General features: G+C 38.8%; 1 protein-coding gene and 1 gene segment (V, D, J or C); one reads left to right on the top strand and one right to left on the bottom strand.

Annotated features, from left to right (window-relative positions):
* LOC148646946 (interferon-induced protein 44-like) overlaps nt 1-9,005 on the bottom strand; it is a 44,969-nt gene extending 35,964 nt beyond the window's left edge. The window contains exons 1-2 of the mRNA XM_088608990.1: nt 8,860-9,005; nt 6,134-6,196 (exon numbers count right to left, since the gene is read on the bottom strand). Coding sequence (XP_088465116.1) covers nt 6,134-6,196; nt 8,860-8,908 — 112 coding nt within the window. The 5' untranslated portion in view covers nt 8,909-9,005. The remainder of the gene's footprint in view (nt 1-6,133; nt 6,197-8,859) is intronic.
* LOC148646937 (Ig kappa chain V region K29-213-like) overlaps nt 1-14,375 on the top strand; it is a 619,354-nt gene that overhangs the window by 46,244 nt on the left and 558,735 nt on the right.

Genomic DNA, 14,375 nt, shown 5'->3' with positions numbered 1-14,375 from the left:
CTCTGAATGATGTAGTCTCACATCAAGATGTACTCTGGGTAGCACGAATGAGTCAAAGGTAGCATGTCAAAAGAAAGGAAGTGACTTCTCCCCAAATATCTACCACAGAGGTATCAGATATTGACAGTGAACTTCCTGATGTGTAATTCCTAGACTGAGATAATGTCTCCTACCGTGTTTATACATACTCCAGATGTTATTCATCCTGTTTGTATCCAATGCTGGTTCCGGTATGAATGAGTAATGTAGACATTTAAGATTAATGTTCTAATGGCAAGGGACATCACTTAACTCTGTTTTGTTTTGAAGGCAACAATGCCTCGGGACCTCGTGGCCTTCAAAAAGGGGGGATATGTAGCGGTGAGGCTTAATAATAATGCAGAATTAAGTGTTTCTGAGCTTTCCCAAATTAGGCCTCATTTCTCTGTTCATCTCTGTGGTGCAGCCACAGAGAAACCATTCATGCAAGGTGATTTAAGGTCCAAGGACAGCTCCCAAAGGGGGATGCATTTAGCTAAGCCTGGCTATCATGATCAATGGTCATCCATTGGTGCCTATCTGTCTAGGGAGTGCGAGTTGGACATCTGGACTGCATTACTAAGTGTCAGGACTAAGTGACTCATATCTCACCTTGATCAACCAATCAGGGACCGGTAGGGCCGAGTAACCCACGTGGGACTCTGATGCCCATGGAACTTTCAGCCAATCAATGAGCTAAAGTTCCTCCAGGTAAAAACAGGCAACACAGAGAGCCTGAGAGATTCAACAAGATTCAGATTCAGATTCAGATTCAACAATTCTAAAGGGAATTCAAAGGAGAATTCCAGGGCAGGACGGCCCAGGAGCAGAAGGCTCCCAAGGGCAGGACATTCTCGCAGCGCGCCTCCTGACCATCCTGAGACTCAGCCCGGACAACCACGGAACGGCCAGTGTGTCCGAGTGCCAGAACTTTCCTTTGTTCTAAGAGTCTAGAGTGGAGGTTGCCAGAGAGTAACCAGCAGCAGGCCTCGTGAACAGGTCGGAACTGTGGACAGCTGAATCACTATTCAGAACTAGCTCTTCATCATAAACGAACTGGTCCTCTTCCTGACTTGCTGGGACCCACAGTCATCTTTTCTCCTGTGCACAAACTTTGCTAGTTAAAGCCAATACTAACTAGCCGGTCAGTGAGCATCAGCAGCGCACCGTCGCAAGCCGCACAGCACAGCCTGGCACGGAGCCAGAGAGCGCGGATTGGACAGCAACAGCCTGCAACTGTTCCTTTGTGCCCGCAGGAGATCTGAATCCCCAAAAATTGGATGAGTATTCAACTTCAATGCATTACAGCTCGAGAATTCAATTGTTATCCAAACCAGTTGATATCAATTTAATTCCTAAGAGTTATGTCTTGTTTGAGTATCTAATGTAGAAGTTGTAACCAAGTTCACTTTACGAAACGGTCTTAATGAATGATATACTGAACGTATGTCCTCTTGATATGTGTAACACTTTGTAACTGATTGAATATATATCTTTTGTATTCTGATAACCCTCTCGATAAGATCTGTTAGGTTTATATGCATATTCTATGTATTAATAAATGTATCCTCGTGTATTAGTACCTGTGTGTGTGCGTTGTTTGAGTTATGTCGCATGGTTGGATTCTAAAGCCACCAAAAGAATCAACTTTGTGATTTACTGCTACAATTAATAATTGTCTCAGTAAATGCCCAAACCCTACAGAACTGGTGCCTTCAGAGAGCCACTATGATTACATATTTGGCGTCCCTGAACCGGTTTTCTCTACACCTGGCGGAACACATTCCATAAGAATCAGCGCTATTACAGTATATATCGCCTTTAAAGGTGGCTTCTCAAAACACTTTACAGGATAAAAACAACAAGAACAGCAACAACAACAATATTGTATTTCATTGCACTTTGAAAACCAAGTAATAACTTAACTATATGTGCAAACGTTTCATATGTCGCTTTTGTGAATGTCTGTGGAGCGTATCTTATTTGCCTTACATCCTGGTTATCTCGCTCGCCCTCCCCCCCTCTCTCCCTCAATTCAATTCAATTCAAGGTGTTTTATTAGCATGACAGATGGGTACAATCAGTGTTGGGTCTTTACTTTGCTTTGAGATTCCACTTTTAAAGATGATATATACAATTTTAACTAAAATAAATCAATGAAAATCGCTTTAACATGCTAATGCTTTGGTGTAACAGTCCGGGCATGGCAAGCTTCCAATGTCAACTCGACTCGATTGGAAGACAATGAACGTATTCTAGCCCTAAATGAATTAATAGCAAACATGGTTTACATTAAATACATTTTTCCAAGAAAGTTTATAATAATACGATCTATAGTTGAAATCTGAGCCTAAATATAAAGAAAAAGCATTTTCAGAGAGCAATCACGCTGTGTTTATGTAGAAAAAGCGATGAGGTTTATGAGCAATCTAATTACCTATTCGCTTAAAACGCTATATAAAATAAAGTTTATTTAAAGATGAATGATAAGTGTCGCAGTTTAAATAATTTTCGTAGTAGGGCTTGGACAGATTCCAAGTGCATTTTTGCAATTTACGTTGCATTGTCCAATGTGCTGCTGTAATACAGTTTAGAATACAGTAAGTCTAAACTGTATCAGCTTTATTTATGGGTTGCAATTTAGGAAAAGTCAAAAACCGCACTCAAAATGCAATTTAGAGCTTTCTGGCAAGAGGAGACACCCAAATTAATAATGTAACATGCCACTGTTTGTGCATGAACAAAGTTATACTGCAATTTTCCTTAGATACGCGATTAAAAAAATACTTTTTTTGAATCCCCGGCGGAACACACTCCATAAGAATCAGCGCTTTTATACAGTATATCGCCTTTAAACACATATATTTAAACACGCGTTTATGATTTAAATCAAAACGCGATTCAAATCAATATAAATGTTTATTTTGTAACGCATAGGTGACTATTCATTGTTATTAAAAAGACTTAAATTCGATCATGTTGTGATATTTAGAAATATAAATTTGTTTGGTGCGAGTGAGGTTTTATTTAATCTCTGACCAAAGGAAACGTTTCATTTTTTCAAAGAAATGTTTGTTAAAAAATAAAGTCATAATTCCATGGGATTCAATCACAGACCGTGTGACACAAGAGTCAGGAACCTAACCCACAGCGCCACCGGCACGGTCACATGCTGAGTACTGAAAAAGCACTACAGAAACATTATCGACAGACAATGTACAGATTTGATAAAGCTATAAAATAATGTAATTAGGCACAGAACAAGTTTACAGCACAGTACAATAATAAATGCTGACCATGACTTTAGAAGCATAAATGACCTTACACTCAATTTAAACACAAGCTGTCTTTAGCCCTCTAAGCTGGTTCATACAGAAATGTAGAGAACCAGGCTCAGAACACAGAGCTTCATTAGCGAATACATACAGTATCCAGGACAACTAGAGAAGACGTTTTACAGAAGATGGATTTTTAGAAACATCCAATCAGTGACATCACTGAAGTCAACTCCTAGGTACTGTAACTGTCGTGTGGATAGTTTCACAAGAATCAGACAAAGGTTTAAGCATCGCTTGTTCTAGATAAAACTGCAAAAGAAAAACAACAACCCATAATGTACTTCTTTGCGGCTCTGTTTGCCCAAATCATATATTCACAACGTGAAATTTAGAAAATAATATTACGTAACCAAAATCCGCAATATGGAAACAGAACCTGTGTAATTGTTGATAGATGATGTACTCGTAACATTTTTACAAGACGAACTACAACATTTAAAAAATGACTTGTATGTACTTGATATCTCTAATCAATCCACGGCGACATTGTTAAAGCAGAGTCCCAGCACAAAACAAAACTAAAACGCCCTGGGCATACCGTTTTGTGCTTCTTATAAGTTGCTCAAAAGTAATTTGACCGTATGAAATGCATAATTTAAACCTAGAAACATATACGTGAGCAGTATTTATGTAGTATCAGTGTCAAGACATACCTCTCAAATACTGTAAATCAAGTTAAAAATATCTCAAGACCGATTCTGGTCATAATGAAACCATGTTTCGTGTATGTTTTCTTTAAAGTACCGAGACCAGCCATATACTGTATGTTTATGTTCCAAAATTAATATCGTTTATGGCCTTCACACGCGTTGCAGTATGCTCCTATTCTTTTTATGCTCAGGCACTAAGATTTCCCTTCAGTGGTAAAATTCCATATGAATATTCAATACTACAACGGGCACAGTAAAGACGTTTACTGTAAATCTTTCTACGACAGACCAACGGACCACGAGTGCAACTGTCGGTCAACCAATCACGTACCGCGGAACCCCGCGTCATCTTGTGTCAAAATGTGGGACGCCGTAGCCAATTATCTCCGGTACGTGTCTGTACCGCGCACTTTGAATGGCTGCATCTGTAACTAACACTCTGTACCATTTAGCTGATATTAACTTATGAACAGTGAGTACACAGATCGCATCAAGGATTTCTGATAAGTGTACACAGTAACAATTCTGGACCCAACACTGGGCCTGAAGCAGAAAGATGACCGGAGTTCTACACTAAATGATGTTAGTTTAATCATTTGTTAGAATTTGTATCTAACTGTGAAATCGGTTCTGAGAAATAAAGAAATAAAGAAAAAATATGTCTTTCTGATCAATAAAAGAGCACTTCCATTACCACTCGTTTATTGATGATGTGATTATTGCCCACATTACAATATATTTATAGGAAACAGCACCAATCAGGACATGATTGCTAAAAACAAAACTTTGTTTATTTTTCACTTTCAGTATTGAATGTCATATTTACATGCAAGATGTTTAACCTTTAGGGGAACTGTCCTATGTGTCTCACTGTCACCACAGTCACTAGTTTTGGAGAAGCTTTATTTTTTTGGCCAATTCCAGTACTGAACTTTTTGTTTCATTTCATATTTGTTTACAATTTATACATAAGAACACTAGCAATTTTCACTTTCTTGCAGTCATTCAGCATTCCTAAAGTTTCTGCACTTCAATGTCTGTATAATTAATAGGCAGACTGGACATGGCTAACCCACAAAAGGTTTTATACACTTATTGTTGTACAATATGCTGGGGAAATTCTGATTATGCCCATGTGGATTGTGACATAACTAACATTCTGTACCATTTAGCTGATATTAACCAGTGAACAATCAGTGCGCAGACCGCATCAAGGTTTCCTGATAAGTGTACACAATAACAATTCTGTGTATTGTATGCAATTAAAAACAATTATATAAAACAAGGGACTGCCATTATAATATTATACAGTATTGTAACTAACAGTAGTGCATCTCATTTCGAATTTTGGTAGCAATGTGTTAGCAACACCCTGTCTCAACAATGTAGCCACTGTGCGGTATTTGATGAAATTGTCACTCGTGCAGTATGCACACAATATGACTAGTGCAGAAAACCGCTAATAGGTTAATAATCATCTAATACTGTACTGACTTGTCTGACAATCACAGGCACAGGCACTGCCAGAATTCAATTCACCACCTGGCTGTTTAACACTGAGTGTAGTTCTGAATCAGTTTTAAAAAAATTATATTAAAAAGTTACAAAAATATATTCTCTACTTCAGTATACCACCTGACACATCCTGTGTTTTAGATAGATGCATTTGTACATCCTGTCTAACTGTCACCATCTGATTCTCTTTCACTTTCATGCTCCATTTCCAAGAAACAGCTTGTTTTCTTTTCAGTGTTACAGAATCTTCAAGGGCACTTTCAGCTTTTTCGAAACCTAGAACATTGAAAATCATAATGTGCTCCATGAAAGATATTACTTTTTTACTCCCACTCACTCAAATTTTCCAAACAGCTTTTCATGTGATCTCTGATAAAATAGCAACATATCACAGGAATAGTATAAAGTGCTTTCTTGTGCTTTTGTTTAATTAAATTATATTAGAACCCTTTCTTTCACTACATAGGAGAAGTGTGTTGATATTAAACAAGGATCAAGAATGGTTAACTCCATGGCGAAAAGTGAAAAGTAAAAATAATATTATGACTACTGAGCCAACTTCTTGTTTTATTTTTATTTTCCTGTAGATTATGTATGAAAGATGATTCTTACCTGATTCTGATTCTGGTTCTGGTTCTGGTTCTGATTCTGATGTTGAACTGAGATTACCCATTTCTGTATCGAAATACAATGATGTGTGTTACATTCAATCAGCATCTCTTTTGTGACATTTATTACAATCCATCCATATGTCCTGTATGTGTGTTTATATTTCATATCTTTACATACAGTACTGTTAATCGATTGGTGTCTAGTTATTTTGAGTGATTAAGAAGACCTTATGTTTGAAAACCACATTAGGAAATTTAGATAAATGCCAGAGTCTAGTTAAATAAAACTATAATCCTCATGAAATATCCTCAAATATCTCTATTTAGCAAAAATCAATATTTTTTACGTATCAATATAAACAAGCATTGAGAGTTTTATTATATGTTTCATATAGTATATTATATTGTATGATATGTGTTGATTAAGTGGGAGTAACACTATGTTATAGTCCCATTACTTTACTGAGTAACACAATGGTAATGTCTGGTCAACAGTAGTGTTCAATAGTTATAATTTTAGTAAAACAATAGCTATGGTAAACAATCTGGTCACTTTTTACCAGATAAATGCCAATAGAGTACAAGTGTTAAATGTAATGTAAAAAATTGTTTGGTTAGTATGATGCTGATAATTTAAGTTTACTGAATAAATTTCAATAATTTTACAATTAACTAATTGTATTAATAAAATAACTCAGTAATTACATACAATTTTCCTCAGTCTTCATACTGGGCCACCTACTATTCAAAATATACTAGTTCCCAGCTGGCCAGCTATTAAGATCACACAGTCTAAATGATCATTTTGTATGCTGAAATACTAAACCTGACACTGAAGCTGTCTCTGAACTGTCTGCTTGCATCTCTGACATACAAACCTGGGTGACTCAAAATGTCCTTCATTTAAACAGCTACAAGACTGAAGTCATGCTTCTTGGCACCTCCCATCAAATTTGTAAAGACAAATCAATATTCCTATCTGTGGACAACACTGTACTTGAATTTCAGTCTAAATGGAAGAAGTTGGGGGTGATATTTGATCCAGTCTTGACAGTTCGCCCACATGTGCAAAATATTGTAAAAACGTAATTCTTCCACCTCAGAAATGTCACCAGACTACATCTCATGTTGCTAGGGACTATAGCTGAAAAGCTGATTAGCTCTTTTGTCTAATTTTCTTCATGACTGTAATGCTGTACTTACTGGGGTATCTAAATCCCAATATCTAAATATGTCCAGAATTCATCAGCTCGAATCCTGACAAGGTCTTGTGCAAATTATCACATTACTCCTATCCTGGAGTGTTTGAACTGGCTTCCTATCACGTTTTGTGTCTACTGCAAAATCCCATGTAGAGCATCCTTTAATGCTCTATGTGGCTTAACACCTCAGTATCTGTCTGACATATTATCTTCTTTCTCCCCACATCAGAACCTTCATTGATGTAATTCTGATCTCCTTTTTGACCTACAAGCCCATCTACAGTAAATTCTGTGGGTGACAAGGACTTCTCCTGCTATGCCCCAGAACTCTGGAATTAAATCTCCAAGGTAATCGTAAAGTCAAATTTCCCTGAGTGCTTTCAAATCAAGACTCAGAAATCATCTTCTTTAAAAAGGCTTTTATTTAATCAGCGCTTTGTCTACCTCTTTAGATTTCTTCTGCATAACAAACCCTTGTAATTGTTTTATTTCTGCTGTCCCCTCCGCTTGTGTATTTTTATTACCGTTAAGCACTATGAAAAGCCACTTTTAAAGATACTATATAAAATAAAGTTAATAACAATAATCTTCTTCATCATCAGAATTTATAACTGATTTATAAAAGCATCAGTTTTATTCTGTGGTAACAATGCAAAATAGTATAAGTACAGCATGAATGCAGAAAGAAAAATTATTAAATGAAATTGTCACTAGTACACTATGTACTGTATACATGTCAGTCCCTGTTCTGAGATGACGGTGGTGTCAAGGTGTCAGTACGATTAGTGATGAGAAGCACAAACGCGTACAAAATATAATACTGCAGTGTTTTGACTGGCAACCACCTGGCAGTTTTACAGAGTAGTGCTTCAGCATCAGATCATTCAATGATATAAAAAACACTAGCACTTACTGCAGTATACAGTACCACCTGACAGCCTGTGCATTCTTTATGCCTGCATGTATGTATAAAATTTAATCTGCATGAAAACTTGTGGAACAGAATCTTTGTGTAACCTGAGAAGTGAGTGTGTTCAAAAGACTAATAGTCAACCCAGCAGAGTTCTTCAGAATGAACACTAAAACACCAACAGGGGGACACATGGAGATTCTGTGGAAATGCATGTAAACCTGAGAAGACGCTGTGGCGATTATTCTAAGCTCATCTCAAAGCCTTTACAGAGATACTGAACCACATCCTTTATCTCCTGAACTTTTCAACTTTCAGAACAGGTTGGCTGAGTATTCTACTTTGGGTCAGTATAGTTTCAATGTTTACATTTTAACCATTATAACATTTGAGAATTAAGCTATTATTACAAATACATGTTTGATAAAGAAGCAAAAATACATTTTCAGCAGCATTTAAATATTTACATACTCATTAATTCTGGTATATTATATGATGCTTATTAGGATTTTACTTTCTGGTTTATAGTCAATGTTTGCTTAGCCCTGTTGCTACACTACTACTACTGGTACTACTACCACCACTACTAGGTATAAAATCCTTCTTTCTTCTTACCAGTTTCAAAGAAAAGCCATGGTCTGATCTGCATGCAAGAAAAGTCCATGTGATTTGATCATTGCAGTTAGTGAACATATATGTATATGAAACAGCACCAATCAGGAAATGACTGCTAAAAACAAAACTTTGTTTAAGTTTCACTTTCAATATTGTTTGTCAGCTTTACTTGCAAGATATTTAACCATTAGGGCCACTGTCCATTGTGTCTCACTGTCACCACAGTCACTTGTTTTGGAGAAGCTTTATTTTTTGGCCAATTCCAGTACTGAACTTTTTGTTTCATTTAATATTTTTTTACAATTTATGCATGAGAACACTAGCAATTTTCACTTTCTTGCAGTCATTCAGCATTCCTTAAGCTTCTGCACTTCAATGTCTGTATAATTAATAGACAGACTGGACAAGGCTCACCCACAAAAGGGTTTATGCACATATTGGGGTACAGTATGTTGGGGAAATGCTGATTATACCTATGTGGATTTTTACATAACTAACATTCTGTACCATTTAGCTGATATTAACCACTGAACAGTGAGTGCACAGATCACATCAAGGATTCCTGATACGTGTACAGAATAACAATTCTGTGTATTGTATGCAATTAAAAACAATTATAAAAAACAAGGGATTGCCATTATAATAATATTATACAGTATTGTAACTAACAGTAGTGCATCTCATTTCGAATTTTGGTAGCAATGTGTTAGCAACACCCTGTCTCAACAATGTAGCCGCTGTGCGGTATTTGATGAAATTGTCACTCGTGCAGTATGCACACAATATGACTAGTGCAGAAAACCGCTAATAGGTTAATAATCATCTAATACTGTACTGACTTGTCTGACAATCACAGGCACAGTCACTGCCAGAATTCAATTCACCACCTGGCTGTTTAACACAGTGCAGTTCTGAATAAGAAAGTTTGAAAAAAATATTAAAATATTAACAAAATATATTCTCTACTGCGGTATACCACCTGACATCTTGTGTATTCTAAATAGCTGCATCTGTACATCCTGTCTAACTGATTCTCTTTCACTTTATGCTTCATTTCCAATAAACAGCTTGTATTCTTTTCAGTGTTGTCTGCAAGGGTTGATTTGGCTGTTTCAGCTTTATTGCAAAATGGAACATTGAAAATGACAATGTCTTCCATGAATGTTTTTACTTTTTCTAAGGAAATAATTTTATAGGTGGCATAAGTGGTATCACTGGAGTTGATAAGGTTAGTAGTGAAATGTTATGACACTGAACGTTAAATAATACTATTCAATCAGATGGATGTTCAGTAAGAGTTGGATGGAATATATGCACAAACTGTTAAAATCCACCTGTTTCTTTCATATTCTTAAATTTTATCTTGAAATGCCATTTTCCAGGAGAATCAGCAACATGTTTTTTTTTCCCTCTAGAAAACCTTATTTTTAACACCATGTAGGATTCCTGGAAATGTAAAACATGAACAGGACAGGAACATATTTTTAATAATTAAAAAAAAATAAAATTATGTTCTAAATACTGTTTATACACTAATATTTCTGAACACTGTAGGTAATTAAAAAATAATTCTGTTGTTTTATACAGTACTGTGACTTACAATATCTTATGTGTAATCACTACATAATGAAATTGTCACTAGTACAGCATACATACATGTCAGGCCCTGTTCTGACTTAAAGTGATGTTGTGGTGTCAGTATGATTAGTGCAGGAAAGCACAAATGGGTTAGTAAATATTTAATACTGTACTGATTTGTCCTACAACCACAAGCACCTGTGGTATACTGTAGTATTTTCAATCTTCTCTCCAACTGCTCACTAACCAGGTCGCCTGGCTTTTTTCTTCCCCTGTTTCGCCGGCTCCCACACCGATTCCTATAACGCCTTTTTTACAAACACCTGCTCCAACCCCCGCGGCCCCACCCACCACTCCCTCAACCTTACCATTTGTCCTCCCGGAGAAGTATGATGGCAATCCTGCAGGCTGCAGGGGCTTTATTGCCCAGTGCTCCCTGGCTTTTCAGCTGCAGCCTGAGTGTTTTTCTACTTCTCGAGAGCAGATCGGATTCGCCCTTTCCTTGCTCACAGGCAAAGCATTGGATTGGGCAGCAGTATTCCTTGCTAGAGGAGATCAGCTGTTCTCTGACTTTCAGCTTTTTGCTGACCATCTCCAGGCACGTTTTTCTCAAAGCAACCCGGATTTGACTTGCCTTCGGCTTTCCTCTCTTCGCCAGGGCGACAGACCACTGCAAGATTATGTGGCTGAATTCCAAGCCCTCGCCACGGAGTCTGCCTGGAACCCTGAAGCTTTGGTTTGCCTCTTCTCCAAGGGTCTCTCGGTGGATCTAAAGGACCACCTGGTGCTCATGCCTTTACCCACCTGGTCTCTAGAGGCGGCTATCGCTGCGGTAGTTGAATTGGACACTCGCATTCGGCTGCGGAGAGCGGAGAGACACCCAGGAAGCAGACCTGTGCGCCCCATGGGTCCTCCCCTCTTGGCACCCACCCTGCCACATGCACCCCTGTCCTTGGAGGAAAAGGAAAGGTGCCGTCAGGAGGGGCTGTGTCTGTACTGCTCTGCGTCAGGTCACCTGCTTGCTACTTGTCCTTCGAGACCCCCACATCCACCTCGAGCTCCCCCACTGCCTACTGTTAGAGTCAGTAGTGCTGTTTTTTCACAATCCTCTTCAGGGCCTTTATTCCCAGCTGAGATTTCTTGGATGGACACGCACCTTCCCCTTTCGGTTTTTGTGGATTCAGGGGCAGCTGGGAATTTTATGGATGCCTCTTTTGCTAAGAAGTGGGATATTCCTCTTGCTCCGCTTTCACCCCCTATCTGCATTCAAACGTTGGATGGGTCACCGATCGCTCCTGGACGCATTTCCTGGCAGAGCATTCCCCTATCCCTTACTGTTGGTGCCACTCACATGGAGGACATTTCACTCCTTCTCCTGGACTCCCCTGCTTACCCTGTGATCCTGGGCCTTCCCTGGCTCAAGAAGCATGATCCCCACATCTCCTGGGCCAAGAATGAGATCATTGCCTGGAGCCATGCCTGTTGTGACAACTGTTGTCGTCCTCCACTCAAGGTTGTTGCTGCAGTAAACCCCTTGGAAGAGCACTCTATTATCCCCCCCCCAATATGCACATTTGAAGCAAGCCTTTGACAAACAGAAAGCTCTATCGCTTCCCCCTCACCGCACCTACGACTGTGCAATAGATTTGCTTCCAGGAACACTCCCACCCAAAGGACGGATCTACCCTCTCACAGAGAATGAACCCTGCAGGATTATATCAAGGAGGCCCTGAATTCTGGTTTTATTCGTCCCTCCTCGTCCCCAGCCTGTGCTGGGTTTTTCTTCATAGGGAAGAAGGACGGCTCCTTGAGGCCGTGTATTTACTACAGAGGCCTGAACTCCATTACAGTCAAACATCCCTACCCCTTGCCTTTAATCCCAGCCGCTCTGGAGTCCCTACGTGGAGCGTCCATCTTCTCAAAACTAGATCTACGGGGGGCTTATGATTTAATCAGGATCCGTGAAGGGGATAAGTGGAAGACGACCTTTATGACCACGCACGGCCACTATGAATATCAGGTGATGCCTTTTGGACTCGCTAATGCCCCGGCGGTCTTCCAATCCTTCATAAATGACATCTTTAGGGACATTATTGGAAAATTTGTTTTGGTATACTTGGACGACATCCTCATTTTTTCCGCCGACCCTCAGGAACATGTCCATCACGTCCAGGAGGTCTTCTCCAGACTCATCGACAACCAGCTCTACGCCAAGCTTGAGAAATGCATTTTTCATGCTTCTAAGATTCACTTTCTGGGCTACATTATTTCTCCCCTTGGAGTCGAGATGGACTCAGCTAAGGTCGCGGCTATCAATGATTGGCCTGTGCCTCGCAATTTAAAGCAAATCCAACGCTTTCTAGGTTTTGGCAACTTCTACAGGTGATTCATCCGGAACTTTAGATCCGTTGTGGCACCCATCTCGGTTCTGACTCGCAACCGACCTAGTCGGGGTAAATGGAATCCGGAGGCTAACAGGCATTCCTGTGCTTGAAACGACTCTTCAGCTCCGCTCCTCTCCTACGGCATCCGGATCCCTCCCGGCCTTTCATTGTTGAAGTTGACGCCTTTGCCCATGGGGTTGGTGTAGTCCTCTCCCAGCGCCTCGAAGAGGATCGCCTTCCTCATCCATGTGGCTTTATTTATTCTGAATCGTTAAGAAAAAAATGTTGTAAAACCAACAGAAAGCACAGACTGTTATAACTAGTCCTAGTTATATAACGATTTTAAGTATAATGATAAACTACTGCAAGGAATCGGTCCACCTGAGCAAACAGGATCGTAATGTTGACACTCAATAACGACACTGATATGTGCAGTTCCTGGACGGATAGCCCTCCTGCCCATCAAACAGACTGAGTGACTGTTCGTGTCATTTAGTGTTGTCTGACCATTGACAAAGTACAACTATTTTTTTAGGGCGCAAATTAAGTTAGGTAAATCTTTTTGCCCAAAACTGAAGGGGCGACATTCCCCCCTCCCCCCGTGTTGCCAGGCCTGTCCCCATCCTATTCCATAATGTCATTATATATAATACCATACAACAGTGACCGATCCTTACTAACTGCATGCGTTAAAATTGCACATCAGCTCATAGCAGGGGGCACATAGCCGCGATGTATTATCAATGTTAAATTTCAACCATAATATCGACAACATTAATAAACGCATACGTTGAGAAAATATCGAACCCAGCATTTTTTCCGGTTATATACCACAATGCATTGCTAGTATTCGTTGGTCACCATTTTGGACACGTTTTTCAAACGTAGAAGTATATCTGCAAATATCTCAGCAATCCTCTTTTGACGAGTAAGTATGAACAATAATAATACTATCTGAATACATACAGATCTTTCTTAATATTATTTTGATTAAAATAGTACGTGAATAAGCAAAAAAATGGCACATAAAATAGTGTGAATGGGGAAGATGACACAAAATCGTTTTGCCGTTTCTCTTATTCTTATTCTATGTTGTCCTTTCAAACTTTGGGTACTCTTTAATTAGGACAGGCTTTATTGCTCAACTGCTATGATGCAAGCCAAATTTTTTACATTTATTTCAGCTTTGAGCTTAGTAAACCGTTCATTTTTTAGATTATACTAAAGAAGATATTAATCATCATTTATTTGGGAAGTAATATTATAATAATAATAATAATAATAAACTTTATTTTATATAGCGCCTTTAAAGGTGGCTTCTCAAAGCGCTTTACAGGATGACAATAACAATAAATAAGAAGACTACAACAATAAATAAGAAAATTTCACAAGACAGGACACAATTATAATTACAACAATACAACAATAACAATAGAGGAGACCGTGGAAGATGGTATTAAGAAGAGCAGAGGGGTGAAGAATGGAACCAGTTAAGTAAAGGCTTTTCTGAAAAGGAGGGTTTTGAGTCTGGATTTGAAGGAGTTTAGAGAAGGT

This window comes from Lepisosteus platostomus, chromosome 16 (assembly GCF_059453375.1).
Source record: "Lepisosteus platostomus isolate fLepPlt1 chromosome 16, fLepPlt1.hap1, whole genome shotgun sequence".
Taxonomy (NCBI): Eukaryota; Metazoa; Chordata; class Actinopteri; order Semionotiformes; family Lepisosteidae; genus Lepisosteus; species Lepisosteus platostomus.
The sequence above is the reverse complement of the archived record's forward strand: the minus strand, read 5'-3'. Positions and strand labels throughout refer to the sequence as shown.